Consider the following 17,876-nt stretch of genomic DNA (forward strand, 5'->3'; position numbering starts at 1 on the left):
TTCTGTATTAAATTTAAAGAGTGTTTAAACATGATGGCAAAAATAGGAGGCCCCTAATGTAAAAAGCCAGAGATCAGATTTTAACTATAGCGGTTTCCTTAGTTTAAATAAACACTCATTTAATTTACCCCAAATGTCTTTCTCTAGGGAAATGTAATTAAATAATTTGATGTGGTCACAGTCCCTATCCTCTCTGAGGAGCAATAATATAAATCGGAAGTAGAGATTGTTGTAGAAGAAACCCAGAAGGTCATATCTAACTTTTTTTTTTTCCTGGATCAGACAAGTGTGTAAAAAGCACTGCATGTTAAATGAGGCGCGTGATATACACAATTGTAGAGTATCAGTAATGTTACCGATACCCTACCATCCCCTTATCTTATCCTCACACTAACCTAACCCCTAACTACGCCTAACACTGCCACTATCCAGCACCTATCAAGCACTATAAAGTGCATGCTGCTATCTGGAGTTTGACTATATGGCCAAACTCCTCTGCCGCTGCCTGAAGAGTCACTGCTCCTACCTGTTGTCTTTGCCACTATCTGGAGTTCAGCTACACAGTAGCCGAACTCAACTGCCACAGTCACAGTTGCTACCCAGAGTTTGGCTGTACAGTAGTTGGTCTCCGGTGCTACTGTCTCCAGCTGCTGCTAGCCAGGGTATGGCTATACCATATACAGATTAACCTTTCTACCCACAATTTGTATTAAAGCGGTATAAAACCCTGATATAATATTAAATAAAAACATGTTTTCCTACTTTATATGCCATACAGTTATCATATTTGCATTTGTGCATAAGTATTATTGTTCATTTAGAAATTACAAGTTCCCAAAAGTACATTTTTTTGCTTTGAGTGCTGCTTTTGCATTTTATTTATAACTGGTTTTATACATTATGTATTGAAGGCAGAAATGCTTTGAGTTCCTGCCTGTGTCCAGGAGCTTCTGCACAGTCAGAGAATGTGTCACATTCCTCACTTGATACAATTTAACCTCCTTGCCGGTTATCCCGAGCTCAGTTCGGGGTAACCTGCACAGAAGGATTTCTCAGGCCCCGCTGGGCCGATTTGCTAGCTGCGTGTAGTACGCGATCGCCGCCGATTCGCCGCTACCCGCCGCGCCGAGCCGCCCCCCCGGCCCGCCCCAGACCCTTGCGCAACCTGGCCAATCAGTACCAGGCAGCGCTGAGGGGCGGATCGGGATTCCCTGTGACGTCCCGACGTCCATGACGTCATCCTGCCCCGTTGCCATGGCGACCGGCAAGGAGTTTAAGTAAACACAAGATAACATCTACACTTTGAATGTATCCAGATTTCTCTACACTGAACTTTTCAAGTCCTAGGTGTAACCCTTTGAATGCTGTCCTTGTCGTTTGTATATAATATGCTGTAAATAATTTTTTAGAGCAAAGAAGAAATGCTGGGTTTCATTCCGATTTAAAATAAGTTTAACCCATATGTTGGCACCCAATTTATGTGGCACCCATTGCTCCCAATTAACCTGTTTCGCTGACACGTTACTCATACATTTTTTCATATCCATTGCATGGATCTTATAGGTCCATATTTACTGAAGGTTATACATCAATGTTGGAGACTGCTTCTCCTTCAACCTTCTGAACAAAAGCCTAAACAACTCCTAATTAATTATGGTTTGCTAAAACCATAATTGTTGGCCACCGTTGGTGATATTTTCTAAATAATGTTTAGCGCAAATAGTCCATGCTATTGGCCTGTTGCTCAATACATTTGCCTGCTGCTTACACAGGTGGTAGCGTACCACCACACCCAACTGTGGGTGACTTGTCAAATTGAAGGACCCTAGTGATCGGGCCTAGCTCTAAAGATGGGAAGATTAGGGTCTCCCTCACCACAAACAATCACGTTGTTTCCGAGATACAGCCTCCAGCACAATCACATGCAAGATACCAATAAACGCTTGAGCTACATGCAGGCTCCCCATAGGCTTATGACTTCCATGGATTTTTCCACTCCATGCCTTGCTAATCGTGTCACCACGCCCAGACCATCCACCTAGTTTTGTCATTAAGCCACATCAGGAGCTAAGTTTAAAGGAAACCTGAACTGAAAATTAAAAGTCAAAATAAACATACACAAGTCATACTTGCCTCCTGTGTAGACTACTCCTCAATCTATTTTTCCTCTCCTGCGTCCTGTTTGTCCACGGTGATCAGTGGAATTCTTCGTCCTCCATTTTGAAAATTGCCATTACTCCATAACAGCTTTCTGGTCAGCACACAGTTAAACTGTAACATCGCCCACTTGAGCCATAGGGAAACATGGACACATCAGTTCTCCTCTCAGGTGTAACTGACAGCAACTGATATATTTCAGTTCTGACAAATTGTTGTCAGAACTGGAATGGATCCTTGTCAGAAGAAAATGGTGAGCTTCTGCAATGAACTGATGGCAAGGTAACGGTATGTAATGTTCATTTGAAGTTACCTCATGTGTTTATTTAAAATTTTACTCAGTACAGGTTCTCTTTAATGCTGCAATTTATTAATATACTGTATGTCATTGGGAGACTGGTGGCTACTGAAGAGAAGGGGTAGAGGTTGGAGTTACTGATGGAACACTGGTTTCTGTTTACTTGTCTTGTTACACTTCCTGTAAAACATAGACTTAAATAATAAAAAAAATATATATTTTGCAGCTGGTGGTTTAGACCCTGATCAGGAGAATCACAAAATACTCCATGTTTGTGGGTTGATTGGGATCTTGAAATTTGTTGTCACTCTTGTTATACTATATACTTTGGAAAATACTACCATATTTAGTTTGTACACAAGTGTAAATAGTCTCTAGTTTGCAGAAAACAAATGTTCTTGAAATTTGTATAGTAGTTGCTAAGTAATATATCATTGAGGGTCCTTTTACACTTGCCTTGCAATCCTGTGCTGTGCTATCCTGTTTTACTTCAGGGTAATGCAATGGCACCTAGCACACTTACGGGTCGCATTGCCCGGTCTGCAGCTGAGCCGCCGCAAAGTCAACACCGCTTTACTGCTGGACTTCCGCAGCAACGCATCGGTAGCGAAGGTAATGTAAGTCAATGGGCGACACAGGAACTTTAAACATATTGGCAGTACAGTGCACATACGTGGAACAGGAAACTCAGGAGTCCCAGTGACATACTTCCTGTCCAGCAGGGTGTACGTCGACAGGCAAGGGGTGTTCAGGGAGGAGGGTGGCGCTATGCATATGACTCTGTGGGCACACTCTGCGGCAGAGTCATATGATTGACATTTTTTGTCATGAGATGTTATAGGGCATCGCACTGCAAATGCACAGGCCAGGTTTGAAACCGGCCTCAGTTTACAAATAATGAATATTCGATATAGATTCATGCACAAGCATACACAGCATATCTCCTGAAATAATGGAAACCTCTTCTGAAACTTGTTTTTTTTTTTACTATAAATCCAGTGGGAACATTTGCTTGAAATATTAAATCAATGCATTTTCAGCATGAACCACGAGTATTAGCCATTTCACATGGTGCACTGGCAGTCTTGAAACTCTACACAGAATTAGCTGTAGTGAGGAAATTGTGTGTCCAGCATCATGTGAATAAGTCTCAAGTGCTGCTTATTTAAGGTAAAGTCACAGAGGTTGTTACCTTTGATGCCAGGAAAATAAAGACCTAAATTGTATTTTGAAACACTCCAGAAGACCACTTCCTTCCTGCATAACTTTTATAGAGAACACAGAATGAGAATCTGAAAAAAAATGGTTATCAAATGCTGAAAGGATGGCCGAGGCGAGGAGGAAATGTTTACTTACCTGAGGCTTTTTTGAACTTTCGGAGAAGGACAGCGTCACACGGGAGGGGATCAGAAGCACAGCGAGGGACCAGATAGACTACAGGGGACTGCAAGAAGTCCCAGGTAAGTAAATATTCACTCTCGCCCCCCACCTTGATTTTTGTTAAGTGTCATACACAAGCTAGAGTGTTCTTGGTGAAGGCACGCAGTCAAGGTCACCACTGCTGAGAATGTAGCGCATGTACAGTATGTCAGCCCCGATGTGTCACATTCTGAGTTCCAGATCACCTCACCCAAACATAGGAAGAGATCATGACCCTACCACGAAGTCGACTAAATCACGTGATTCAGGGTGGCAGACTGTAGGGGGCGGCATCAGCTCAACACTCAGTGGATCTTTTTTCAGTCTTTCCCTCTGCTCTGCTGCTTCTGCCTGACTCTCGGAGTACGGAGCTTGCCTGCTGTGAGTCTGTGTGTGCTGGCATGCCCCTTACTTAAATATGCACTGCTCTCTGCTAGCCCTGTATTCTCTCCATGTGCTTTTCTGCCCTCTGTCCATCTTCACAAGATTGCTTCAGGCAGCAAGAAGTCTAGAACATGCCCTGTCCTTCCCCCATGCTTGTAGCTGTTCTGTTGTATGCTGTGCCATGGCCCCTCCTTTTTTCTCCATAGCAGCCAATGTGTCGATGGCCTCTATAGGCTAGCGATCATCTATACAGAGCTCAACCCCAAAATGTCTCCAGGGAGATTGAGTCCCGATCCCAGTGAGTGACAGTTATTGTGCATGTGTGCACACTTTTGCTCTTTGAATCAAGTTAGTCAGCACAATATAGATAATTCTGATTTAAAACTTTCTGCAAATAAAACTTTCTGCATATAATAAAGTGTGGAAGAAAGTCACTGCGTCTTACAGTCCAAAGTTCCTGACTTGTGAGGTAAATACCTCAAGATTAGAGTATGCAGTAAACAAAGTCAGATGTTTGGTATTTATCTCCATCGTGGAGCTGTTGGTAAGTAACAAACAGCCATTCGGTGAGAAGAGATGAAACAAAGCAGAAAAAAGGTGAAAACTAATGAAACCGTTCAGGAAAATAAGAACGTTGATAACAAAACATATTTCCCTAATATCACAATATTGTGTAGTTAAAAAAAATAGTTAACAAGATAGTCATGGTTTCGAGCTGATACACATTTTATATCCATTTGTATGCACCTTTGTCATGCACTTTACAATGATAAAAAAATGCTGTCTATATCACATCTTTCATCCATTTACCATGTACTGCAGTAATCCATCAAATACCGAATGAAGTACCGCATGATTCCTGAAAATACCGAAGGAAATACTGCATGAGGTAAAAACCTTAGGGCCCTTTCATACCAGAGGACTTTATTGGCGTTTTAACGCCACAGCCGAAGTTGGCGTTTTCTAAGGTAAAATGAAAGTCCATAGACTTTCATTTTACCTTTCACATCTAACTCGGCGTTTTGGAGCGTTGCGTTTCAACGCTCTCAGGAGCTTTTTCAGGGCTGTTTACAGCCGAAGTTGGCTGTTGGCGTTTCAATGATAGTCAATGGAAAACACCAACTTCAGCATTTTCAAAGCGTTTTCAAAGCATTTTACAGCTGACTTGTTCACTTATTTTTATAGAAAAAAAAAAAGGACGTTTTCATATGAGCTGTAAAACGCTTTCAAAACTCTTTGAAAACGCTATGTATTGGCGTTAAGCAAAAGGCTGACTTTCAGCCTTTTCTACCGCAGCCTCTAGTGTGAAAGAGCCCTCAGTGAATGGACATGCAGTTTTTGGTAATTTACGGGACAATTACCGCATGAGTGAAGAACTTGGTGTATTTGGAAAAAAAATGTTTCCAAAAAACTGAATGCTATATTTTACAGACCCTTTGGCCCATATGCAATTAACTTTTTCTCCTGAGTTCTCTCATAGGAGATCATTTTCATGTTCTCTTTAAAATAACTTTGAAACCTTTTAGAATTCAAAAAGTACCTAAAAAGTAGGTGAAAAAGTAGTATCAAAATTATTCGGAGTATTTTCTTGCATGCTCGTGGCTTAAAATGCATTTTATTGCTAGGGCTTGAAAATATCACCTAGGAGAAAACTTAAGCAAAAACGTGAATTGCATATGGGCCTTTTTTAAGTTTACCAAACGTGTTTTAGTTAATTGAAGCCTATATATCAGCTTTTCAAAAGCTTTCAATGTATCTGCAAATGTACAGCACCATGCACACTCCCTAAATCACTGTGTGTGTTTTAATGCCTCTTTTTTGCAGTGGTGTGGGTACCTATACATTTTGAGGTGTCAGCAGCCTGAGATGTGATCTTATCTCATGTCTGCACACCTTGGTCCCACCCACTGTAACCAGTGTTTGTTTGGCAACCCGTGTATGAGATAGCTACACCCCACTCGAAGTGTCAAGTGGAGGGGGATCAGCTAGGACCCTCATTACTCGAGGTTACAGTCCCTATTTGAGGGCTTCACTGGGGACCGGCCAATACTCGTGGCGGCCCATTTTTAATAACTATATTTATTATAATAAAGTTGATAAAACTTGTTTAAATATACCTATAGGGCATGTCAGTTAGACATTAGTGTTTGTAGAATGTATCTGCAAACACATCTGTTACTAAAAATTAGCCAGAGTTACGGACAGTCATATCTGATAGTCAGAACCTATGGGCAGGCTGATAGCTGTATAAATTGGGCTACGTTAACTTGTAAATGACAAGACAAGACAAATAACATTTATATTGCGCTTTTCTCCTTGCGGACTCAAAGCGCCAGAGCAGAGCAGCAGCCACTAGGGCGCGCTCTATTGGCAGTAGCAGTGTAAAGGAGACTTGCCAAAGGTCTCCTACTGAATTAGTGCTGGCTTACTGAACAGGCAGAGCCGAGATTCGAACCCTGGTCTCCTGTGTCAGAGGCAGAGCCCTTAACCATTACACCACCAGCCAACTGGTTTGACAGGCAGATTAATGTGTAGCAGTGGTCCTCAAACGGTGCTCTTAGGACTTCTGGTAGGCCACCAGCATGTACATGGTGGTCCATAGCCATTAGAGTAGAGCCCTTTTTTCCTTTACCACATACTGTATTAGTGGGAGTTGAAAACACCTACATTACATAGAATACATTATTGTCAGAACTTTAGGAGGAAATTACTCATCCTTTCTGCACTGTGTAAATGGCTGAAAGCAACTATTATTCCCACAATCCTCCTGGTGTCTGGTGGCCTTTTAGGTGCCAGCATCACGTCATTTAAATCAGTGTTTCTCAACATTTTATTGGTATGTACCCCTTTTAAAACCCTGTACTCACCAAGTACCCCCTAGCATAGTAAACATTATCACAAGTACCCCTTGACAAATATATATTTAATCTTAGTACATGATAATTGGTACTAAACAATTTCCAAGCATTAACTATTGTTTTTCATTAGCTAAAATACTAATTTGATGTTGTTTAAATAAGATTTATCATTTTCTAAAACTCTAAATTTGTTATTCTTGGTTAAGTATATAAAGCCTGAGTACCCCCTGGAACCATAAGAAGTACCCCCTGGGGTACGCGTACCACACGTTGAGAACCTAGGATTTAAATGAATGGCGCATACAGCGCTGCACTGAAAAGACAAGTCAATTCAGGAACATCAATACAGGACCACATGTGCCACCCAGTGGCCTGCCCTGAAATTACAGACTAGTTTGAACTTTGATGTTGTAATGTAAAAAATGGAATGCCTTTCCATGTATCATTATGAGATGATGTAACCTAGCACCTTGAAAACTTATATTTTGATTTATTTATTTAATGTATAATGGTGTGTGTTTTAATGCCGTGTTACCTGGAATGTGAATGGCCTCTCTGTATTTATACCTGAAAGGAATTACAGCGAAGGTGAGTCATTAGTGCCACAGAGTACTGTATACTTGTTGTCCCATCCTACCTACCATCCTAGAAGGGGGTTGTCTGTATCATTGTGCCTTAAAAATAATTGGAGTGTGAAGTGTTGTATTGATATGGAGCTGCTTCATATGAGATGTGTTAGCAGATTTCTCCATTTGCAGTCTGATGAGGCCCTGAAGATGGGTTGAAATGCATTTAATATCCACATACATCAGCACCTGTGCAGGTATTCTGGCTTCTGTCAGCCAAATGACTTCAGTATTGCCTTATTGGAGATGGTTTAGTGCCATGCATCAGAGTCTGAGCCAAAGCTGTAGTTCTGGTTCCGGATAAGTTTCTTGAACTCTAGGAATCACTTATACCTGTGATTTTTGGCAGCTTTTCTCTGTGTTTTTTTTTTTTTTGTATTTGTGATCTAGCATTTTGCGATTTTTCGGTTCTGAATCTTCTTTGTTTCTCTGCAAGTTATTTTATGTGAATCCTCATGTATATGTGTGTTTTCCCCTGGTTTTTGTCCTCTAAACCTAGGTGCGTCCTATGGTCAGGAGCGTCTTATAGTCCAAAAATATGGTAAATTGTCCACATTGCTGCTAAGAGAAAAGTGGTGGAGAGCCTTTTAAAGGCTTTAGGGGCATCACAATTTATGGCAAAAAATAATACTTGTGATGAAGTAGGGTTAATACTTTTTTTTTTTTAATCACATTTTTGAATTTATCCCAAATCACTCTCCAAAAAATGTAACTACCTTACAATGCCAGAAATTATCTCACCCTACTTATTAACTCACAATTTATCTCTCCTTAACCACTTGAGGGCTGCAGTGTTAAATCCCCCTAAAGACCAGGCCATTTTTCTCTAAATGGGGCACTGTAGCTTTAATGCCTCGCTGCAGGGCCGCACAACTCAGCATACAAGTGATTTCCCCCCCCCCCCCCCATTTTTTTCCCTACCAAGAATGCTTTCTGTTGGTGGGGTCTGATCACTCCCCCAATGTGTTTTTTTTTTTTTTTTTTTTTTTTTTTTTAGCAAACATTTATTTGTTTTATAATAAATGTCCTAATTTTTTTTTATTTTTTATTTCTCCCTCCCTCCCCCCGCCAGCCAATCAGCATGATCGGATGTCCTAGGCTCTTTTTCCTTCCAGGGGGACAGCTCTGTCACACGGCTGTCCCCTGTGCAGCACTGCCTTAGATCGCGGCGCTGTATACTGTTATTTCGCCGTCTAACAGTCTCCCAGTGGCGGTCTTCGGTGGGAGACTGAAGGCGGAGCTTCATCATCCAAGCAGAGAAGCACGCGCATTGGCACGCGTGATATCCTGCAATCCCCGTCCCCAGGACCTTACGATCAGCGTTAGGCGGTCCTGGGGCTGCCTCCGTGGCCACGCCCAGTGGCGTGATGTGGTCGGCAAGAGGTTGATTTATCTCTTCTTATCCATATCTTATTTATATCCTCTTATCTAACTCATGATTTTAACTCTCCTGACTTAACTTATGATTGATCACTCCTTAACTGACTTAACTCATGATTTATCTGTCCTTATTTGTTGATCTCATGCATTGGCTCTCCTTACAGGCTATGTTCCCACTTTAGCAGAAGAATGGACATTGTTTTTGTTCGTTCTCTGTTCCACAGTGAACGACTCCTATTTTCACACTTGTCACGCTGCAACGGATCTGCGGGATCCAATGCAGTAAGCGGACCGCACTTCTGTGCAGTCCCCGGGCAGGTGGATGTGTTCCCCCATATAGCATATGGGGGATCTCATGTGCCCCAGGCTACAGCTGGTACTCGGTGGACCGTGGGCTTCCACTGGCCGCAGTGGTTCGGCACAAATGGGAACACAGCCTTAAGGTGAAAAAGAAGTAAACTTTGTGAATCAACCCCATGTGTGCTAAATCACCACTGGCCCCACGGTTGTGAAAGCAGTTGGGAGAAAGATAGGGATCTATTTTATGGAACCTATAATGCAGTTCTCTGCCAACATAAAAACAGCTTAAAGTCCACCTGAGGCGAAAGTCGTTGTGTTATACTCACCTGGGGCTTCCTGCAACCCCCTTGAGGTCGCTCAGTCCCTCGCCATCTCCCCGTCACCCTGGCAGGGCCGCGAATGCACAATGAAGCACGACTGGGGCTGAGTATCAGGCCGTCCTATGGGGGACAGGGACTGCCGGGGGAGACATCCTCAAGTATCAACGGGGCTGGAGGAAAGTCCAGGTGAGTATAAAACCGGAGACAACCTAGTCTCAGGTTCACTTTAAGTGGGGCTTCTCTAATACTGGTTTTAAAGTCGGCCTTTTTGTTTCTTACTACTGTACTGTATATCTTACTATTCTTTTTTTTTTTTTTTTCCCCGAATGGAAGATTCCCACAATATCTCCATTTTTCTCAGAGAACACGCAAAACACTTGAAAATGGACCAATCGAAGAAAGCTGAGGTGTTTGATTGGTCCATTTTCAAGCTTCATAAATTTGCATAATTCTGCATTTACTCATTATTGTTTCCTATTGACCAGCCCTAATCTGTACCCTTTTAATTCCTGTCTTCCACTTCCTTGTACTCATTGTGCATGCTTGTCTCCTAGGGCTTCGTTTACAAAGGTTTTTCTCATGAGTTATCTTATTTTCTCAACTTATTTGTATGATTCTTTATTAATAAAAACAAATAATACTATAAATAAAGTGAAAAGAGTGATATTAAAATGTGGTTAATTTATTTTGAGTGATTTTTTTTTTTGTGTGCTTACTATGTGCTGGAAAGTTATTCCTTTTTTTTTGTTTTGTTTTGTTTTATAAATATAGGAAATGGATAAAGAGAGATCGCTCATGAGATAGGTTTGGTGCAGAATACCCCCTTATATTTTCTCGCTATTCTCTGAAACTCTGAATACCCTTTTACTTTCTTTTTTTTCATCCGTGGCTTTGAAAGCCTCAGCATACAGCCACTTTGCCTTCATAATCTTCTTTCACTTTAGAATATTCTAATCCCTTGAATCTGTTTTTCACAGAGTATTCATATGGGATATCATTAAGCTCATATTTTACTGGTCTGTTGGATTTTCCTGTTTTCCCTAATTGGATTTTAGACTCTGCAATAAGATGCTGATTATCTGATCCACAGTCTGCCCCAGTCTTGTTTATTCAGTTTGTATTGAACTATTCCATATTTGTGTGTTTTATAGTTTTCCAAGTTGTGATGTTGTCAGTAAGTGATAAGCAGAAAGTTATCTTAATATGCAAATGACCAAGGAAGGGAAGGTAGAGCCAACATGTACTAATTGAATAGTTGGCATCTGATTAAATAACTGTCAGCTAGAAGTTTTGATAGACTAAAGTTAATTTATCCTGGGTCAGTGGATATTTGCATATCAATAGACTATTTGGTCATCTTTAATGACCATTAGGTGATGTCAGTGTGTAAAGCCTTCTCCCACAAAGCACTCAGGGAGATCAGGTGATGTCCCTGTTAACTTATACATTACGGAGGGGAAAACCTATTTAATGATTCACCCTGCCAGCAGTAAAGATGCCGACTTCTCTGATACATTTAAGAATGTAAATAAGGGTAAAGAAAGGTTTTACAGTGAGCAAATGATGACTAAATAACATTTATAATGTACTATTTTAAAAATAATCAATTTTATTCAGTACGTTATATACTGTAAAGTTCCTCTTTTTAGCTTTTATTGCATTGTCTCCAAACTAGCTTTTTTTTTTTTTTTTTTAACTTAATTTTCTACATTTCTGTATGCAGATCTGGTTGTAGCCATACACTGGTCGATTTTTTTTCTTCCTTCGATCAAATATTATACCGTAACTGATAAATCGATCAAATGGATCAAAAATTGAGTTGTCCTTTTGATGTAGAATCGATTATCAGCCAATATTTTATCAAATTCTTAAAATGAATGGATCGAGTATGTCAGGTTATTTCAATCGATGGAACAAGAATCGAGGGCTCTCATTATTTGATCGACCTTTACTCACTCTGATTCATCTGGGTGCTTATTTTGTGATCCAGAATACGGTAGTCTCCAATCGATTAAAGATGGAAAAATGGAACAGAAATCACCGTAAATGGAACAAAAATCGACCCTTGTGTATGGGTAAAAAATCAATTAATGTTCGATCGATTCATTTATTTTGAATTGATTCTAAGAATCAATAGGTCAACCGATTGTCCTATAAAAGACCAGTGTATGGCCAGCATTAGTTTGGCTTCACAAGCTGTATGTTTTGTTGTAGGTTTATTGACCAATCTGAAGTCAAACTAGTATGACAGCCAGGTAACTGGCATTTTTTAAGTGGAAATAATATGGCAAAAGTTTTTAAAGAAACAACAAAAATGTTGCCTGGTATAAGAAAGAAACAACCAGTGGTACAGTTCCCTCCATGCCTCCAAATTGAGTAAGTTGAGACGTTTTAATATCAAGTAACCTGATTTTAAAAGGCCCACTGGAAGATAGCTGTCTAAATTTAAGAAAAATATTTGGGATATCCAGTCTTGTACAAGCAGTCACCAGCTTAATGAACAAGATGGTGTCTGTAGGTCATTCTTAACCTGAATCTGTTCCTAAGTCGGAACACTGTGCCATCTCTGTCCCCCGTGCTTCCTTTGCACCTCCAATGTCTTCCTCTTTTAACCTCCACTCTGCTTATACAAGTTTAAAAGCCATTTTGTCTTTTGAATTTTTTTAAATCGTTTTACTCAAAAACTACAACTCCAATTTAAATAATGTTTTTTGACTTGTTCACACAGAATCCATGCTGCTCCTATCACCGGGTTGTTCGTAAGTCGGGGACTAACTGTATTGACATAGGTGTGCATTCGGCAAAGAATGGAAAGTTGCCATGCGCAGGGAGTGCTCAGCAATTTTAACAATATTTGCGACAGCATGTCGACTCCGACTCCTAATGAATTTGTAACTGTAATTAAAACAGAAAATATGATAAAATGTTCTATTTCTCAGATAATAGTCATTAAAAATAATGTATATATACAGTATATATACAGTAATAGCTGTGCTTAGTCCACAAAAATGAAATAAACCAATCAAAATTAGTTACTTGTGCTGCTTCAATAAAGCAGTCCCCGTATTTTTAAGGTCAGATATACATATCTGATTGTGACTGTATATATGATGTGTACACAGGAATCTCTTATATATGTTACGGCCAGAATCCGAAGTTTGGCCAGAACTAGAAGTGGCCGGCCACTTCGGGTTCTGGCCGGCCAATGTGCGAACTGGCCGCTGCGCTGCGGCCAATGTGAGAAATGCAACAATTCCTGTAAGGTTAATGGGATGTTGTGGCCGCAGCGCAGCGGGCAAATGTATCACACATCTTTACTTTATTCAATGACATTAAGCCGCCCGGCTTTTTCTCTGCCTCTCTCCTCTCCCCCCCCCCCCCCCCCCCCCCGCCTCTCTCTCTTCCTTCTCTTATGGGCAGCCGGGCGGGGGACACGCGTGTCCCTCCGGAGTCGTTCGTCGCGGCAGGGGAATCCTGCCGTTCTTGCAGAGCGGGTGCTGGCAGAAGCGATGTCTGCAGCCTCCCCGCTCTGCTCTCCTGCGCGACGAACGACTCTCCTGGACACGCGTGTCCCCCGCCCGGCTGCCCATAAGAGAAGGAAGAGAGAGAGGCGAGGGGAGGAGAGAGAGGCGAGGGGAAGAGAGAAAGCGGGGAAAAAGCCGGTCGGCTTAATGTCATTGAATAAAGTAAAAGATGTGTGATACATTTGCCCGCTGCGCTGCGGCCACAACATCCCATTAACTTTACAGGAATTGTTGCATTTCTCACATTGGCCGCAGCGCAGCGGCCAGTTCGCACATTGGCCGGCCAGAACCCGAAGTGGCCGGCCACTTCTAGTTCTGGCCAAACTTCGGGTTCTGGCCGTAACATATATACTAAATAACATCTATGCTGTAAGAATAAAGCCTGATGTGTAGCTGTGTCCCTAATAGAGATGGTCAATGAGATGGAAATAATTCTGCACTGATGCTGATTTATGCAAATGTATGCACTCCCTTTGCTGATGAAATCAAATAAATTGATATGTTAAAATTTGGTTTGGTGACTACAAATTAAAGGGTACCTGAGACGGATGAAAAGTTAAGTTTTATACATACCTGGGGCTTCCTCCAGCCCCCTTCAAGCTAATCAGTCCCTCGCTGTCCTCCACCATCCGGATCTTCTGCTAGGAGTCCTGGTAATTCAGCCAGTCAGCGCTGTCCGGCCGCATGCCGCTCCCACAGCCAGGAACATTCTGCACCTGCGCAATAGTGCTGCACAGGTGTAGTATGCTCCTGGCGGCGGAGTGTGTGCATGCGCACTACGCCCGACTGGCTCAAGTACCTGGACTCATAGCAGAAGATCCAGGTGGTGGAGGAGGACAACGAGGGACTGATTATCCTGAAGGCGGCTGGAGGAAGCCCCAGGTATGTATAAAACTTTAATTTCATCTGTCTCAGGTTTACTTTGTTACACAGTAGTACTATACTCTACATATGCACTCTCCACAGAGCTGCAGGGAATCCACTGAGAATGCTGTGCACATTGAACACAGAGGTGTTGTCTGTCACCCATAAACCTTGTTCAGATTGTGCATGAAGAATGTGTAATAGAGGAAGAATCTCCTCATTCACCTGCAGAGTACCTGCACATCATTCTTACATGTACCCACACTTACATTGCCTAGGGCCTGATAGATGTTCTTTGTTCCGGTCTGTACCTTTTATAAGTACTCTTACCAAGGACTAGTTTTAGTCTAAAGGGAATAAATATAGTAGTCTACATATCCTTCTCACTTCAGTTGTCTTGTAAAATTCCTAAGCGTTGGCAGTTAAGAGACGAATTTCATGTTACATACTTTTAATCAACAAAATTGTAATATGCAAATTAGAGGAGTCGGAGTCGGTGGAATCCTAAACTGAGGAGTAATAATTACATTCCAATAGCCATGCTTCATAGTGAGTTTTTTTCATGTGTGTACAAAGCACACCGATGATTGACAATTTGAAAATGTATATTTTTTGGTGTTAGGTGATCTGTCACTAATGCTATGTTTATTTTTGTTTTGTCTGCAGGATCCACGCAGCCGACACAAGTTCAAAGTTCACAGCTACAGCAGCCCCACCTTCTGTGATCATTGTGGTTCTCTCCTTTATGGGCTTGTCCACCAAGGAATGAAATGTGCTTGTGAGTAGCTCAGGAGGATGTAAGACAAATCAAATGAAGCATAAAACTTTCAATGGATGTGTTCATATAGCTATAAATATCTAACCTCCGGTGTTGCCCAATCTCACTTCAAGAGTTCTGAATGATTTGGTCAACCCCACACAATCCGGATCGTCCGTCAACTGCAGCATCATGTTTTTAGAATAATAAAATACATTTCATACCCCAAATTCCCATTGTACATGAACATTAGCTCTATTCTCTTTTCACCTTCAGTTTAGGTTTTAGGGACATGTCTAACTGGGTGCTATGATATTGACTGCTGTAGAGCACCTAAGGGGACACAGCTTTTCAAACTGTTATTCGGTCTATGCATTCTGTGGCTTCTACTTCTACTACATAGCTTTTCAAAGCTTGAGCACCACCATTAATCTCAACATCACCAGAGCCTGCAATTTCCACCTCTGTAATATCTCCAAGATCCGCCCCTTCTTAACTTCGGACACGACCAAACTGCTCATCCATGCCCTCATCATCTCCTGCCTTGATTAATGTAACTCCCTCCTTTCTGGCCTCCCCTTGAAACGCATTGCCCCCCCTGCAATCAGTGATGAATGCGGCTGCAAGACTCGCTCCGCATCCATATATCCCCTTTGTGAATCTCTGCACTGGCTCCCTATCTGTTTCAGGATAATTTTCAAGATTCTATGCCTGGCGTATAAATCTGTGCACAAAACCTGCCCTACCTACATCTCGGAGCTTGTTCACAGGTATACACCAGGTCGCTCCCTCCGATCCTCCAACGACCTTCGCCTCACCACCCCACGCATTTCACACTCCCATGCCCGCCTGCAGGATTTCTCAAGAGCTGCCCCCACCCTCTGGAACGCCCTTCCACCACCCATCAGACTTGCTCCCTCTTTCAACTCATTCAAGCAAGCCCTCAAAACCCACCTCTTTATGATGACCTACCCACCTCCTACCACACAGTAACTCTCTACTGAATATTTAACAGCCCACCTAGTGTTTCCACCCCACCCTTTAGATTGTAAGCCTCTGGCAGGGTCCTCCATTCCCTAGTGTAATCTACAGGATCATGTATTCCTGTCCTATGACAGCCTGTACTTGTATTACTGGGCCTACCTAACCAGCCCATATTGCATGATCATGTATTTTGTACAATTTGCCTTGTATAACTTTGCTCTATGTTGTATAACCTTGTTATGTCTGTCATCCTTGTATCATTGTATATATTTATTGTCCAGCGCTGCGTAATATGTTGGCGCTTTATAAATTCAATTAATAATAATAATAATGATGATAATAATAATCCACCATTCCCTACTTGAATACCTCACCTTTCATCTAAGCCTAGCCATACCATAGATAAAGATGGCAGTTTTGACTGTCTTGATGACCTCATCATTGTAGTCCTGTTCCACTTCATAGTAGCAAGGTTATAAAAAGGGTTTAATGCCGCCTCCTAAGCACATGATTACACTTCCTGATTCCTAGCTGTGATTGGTAGCTGCTATTATCCAGCTGACCACACTGAAGCCAGATGGCTCATGGCAGTTTGTAGTTCTGGTCTAGTTTTTCAAACCGAAAGAATGTGAAGTGCAAAATCGCAAATACGAAAAAAAATGCAGAAAAACACACCCAGGAATCAGAGTGATGAGTGTGAAGGCTGCCTTAAAGGGACTCCGAGCTCAAGTAAAAAAAGAAAGTTGTACTCACCCGGGGCTTTTTTCAGCCCAGTGCTGGTCGGGAGGTCCCACGACGGCGTCCTGGCTCCTCTCCTAGTTCCCGCTCCGGAATGGCTGACCGGCCGCAGCCCGGGCGACACTCTGCTGAGTGTCGGGCTGTTCCTTCCGCGTATGACGCGGCTGACGTCACACGCCGGCCGCCTCGCGTTATCACGGCGGCCGGCGTGAAAGTACTGCGCATGCGCGATTAGAGCGCGCATGCGCCGTACTGCCACGCCGGCCGCCGTGATGACGCGAGGCGGCCGGCGTGTGACGTCATGCGCGGAAGGAACAGCCCGACACTCAGCAGAGTGTCGCCCGGGCTGCGGCCGGTCAGCCATTCCGGAGCGGGGACTAGGAGAGGAGCCAGGACGCCATCGTGGGACCTCCAGACCAGCACTGGGCTGGAAAAAGCCCCGGGTGAGTAAAACTTTCTTTTTTTACTTGAGCTCGGAGTCCCTTTAAGGCGTGTGTATCAAAAAAGGGCGCGGGGAAAAAAGGGCGCGGGGTATAGCCGAAATTGAAAGTTTTAATGCAAAACCATATTTTTTGTTTAAGAGGTTGTAAACGAAAATTTAGTGCTAAATAGGTTAAATAACCGGAAATGAAATGGCAAAATACCGTCTATAACAACAAACGAATTCTGAAAAAAAAAAAAACGTCAAATTGCGTCTATAACAAAAACGATATTTACACTTGTATTAAGCATAGCAATGCAATGGTAGGTTTTACAGATATTTTACTGTAATTATACCTAACTGTAGGCTCACACAAATCTATCCCTATCCCTAACCCCTAGACCCCCTCTTTGTTTAAATATACATAATTTAATAAATTGTATATATTACATATATTGTGCTGTAACTATACTTAACCGTACTCACACAGAGCCCTCCCTGTACCTATCCCTAACCCTAAGACCCCCCCTGGTCGTGCCTAACCCTAAGACCCCCCTGGTGGTGCCTAACCCTAAGACCCCCCCCTGGTGGTGCCTAACCCTAAGACCCCCCCCTGGTGGTGCCTAACCCTAAGACCCCCCCTGGTGGTGCCTAACCCTAAGACCCCCCCTGGTGGTGCCTAACCCTGAGACCCCCCTGGTGGTGCCTAACCCTAACCACCCCCTGGTGGTGCCTAACCCTAAGACCCCCCCTGGTGGTGCCTAACCCTAACCACCCCCTGGTGGTGCCTAACCCTAACCACCCCCTGGTGGTGCCTTACCCTAAGCACCCCCCTAGTGGTGCCTA

General features: G+C 42.6%; 1 protein-coding gene across 3 annotated transcripts in view; it reads left to right on the forward strand.

Moving 5' to 3' along the window:
• PRKCG (protein kinase C gamma) overlaps nucleotides 1–17,876 on the forward strand; it is a 539,544-nt gene that overhangs the window by 358,350 nt on the left and 163,318 nt on the right. For all 3 annotated transcript variants that reach the window (XM_068241314.1, XM_068241315.1, XM_068241313.1), the window contains one exon: nucleotides 14,797–14,908. In XM_068241314.1, coding sequence (XP_068097415.1) covers nucleotides 14,797–14,908 — 112 coding nt within the window. The remainder of the gene's footprint in view (nucleotides 1–14,796; nucleotides 14,909–17,876) is intronic.

Source organism: Hyperolius riggenbachi, chromosome 6, assembly GCF_040937935.1.
Source record: "Hyperolius riggenbachi isolate aHypRig1 chromosome 6, aHypRig1.pri, whole genome shotgun sequence".
Taxonomy (NCBI): domain Eukaryota; kingdom Metazoa; phylum Chordata; class Amphibia; order Anura; family Hyperoliidae; genus Hyperolius; species Hyperolius riggenbachi.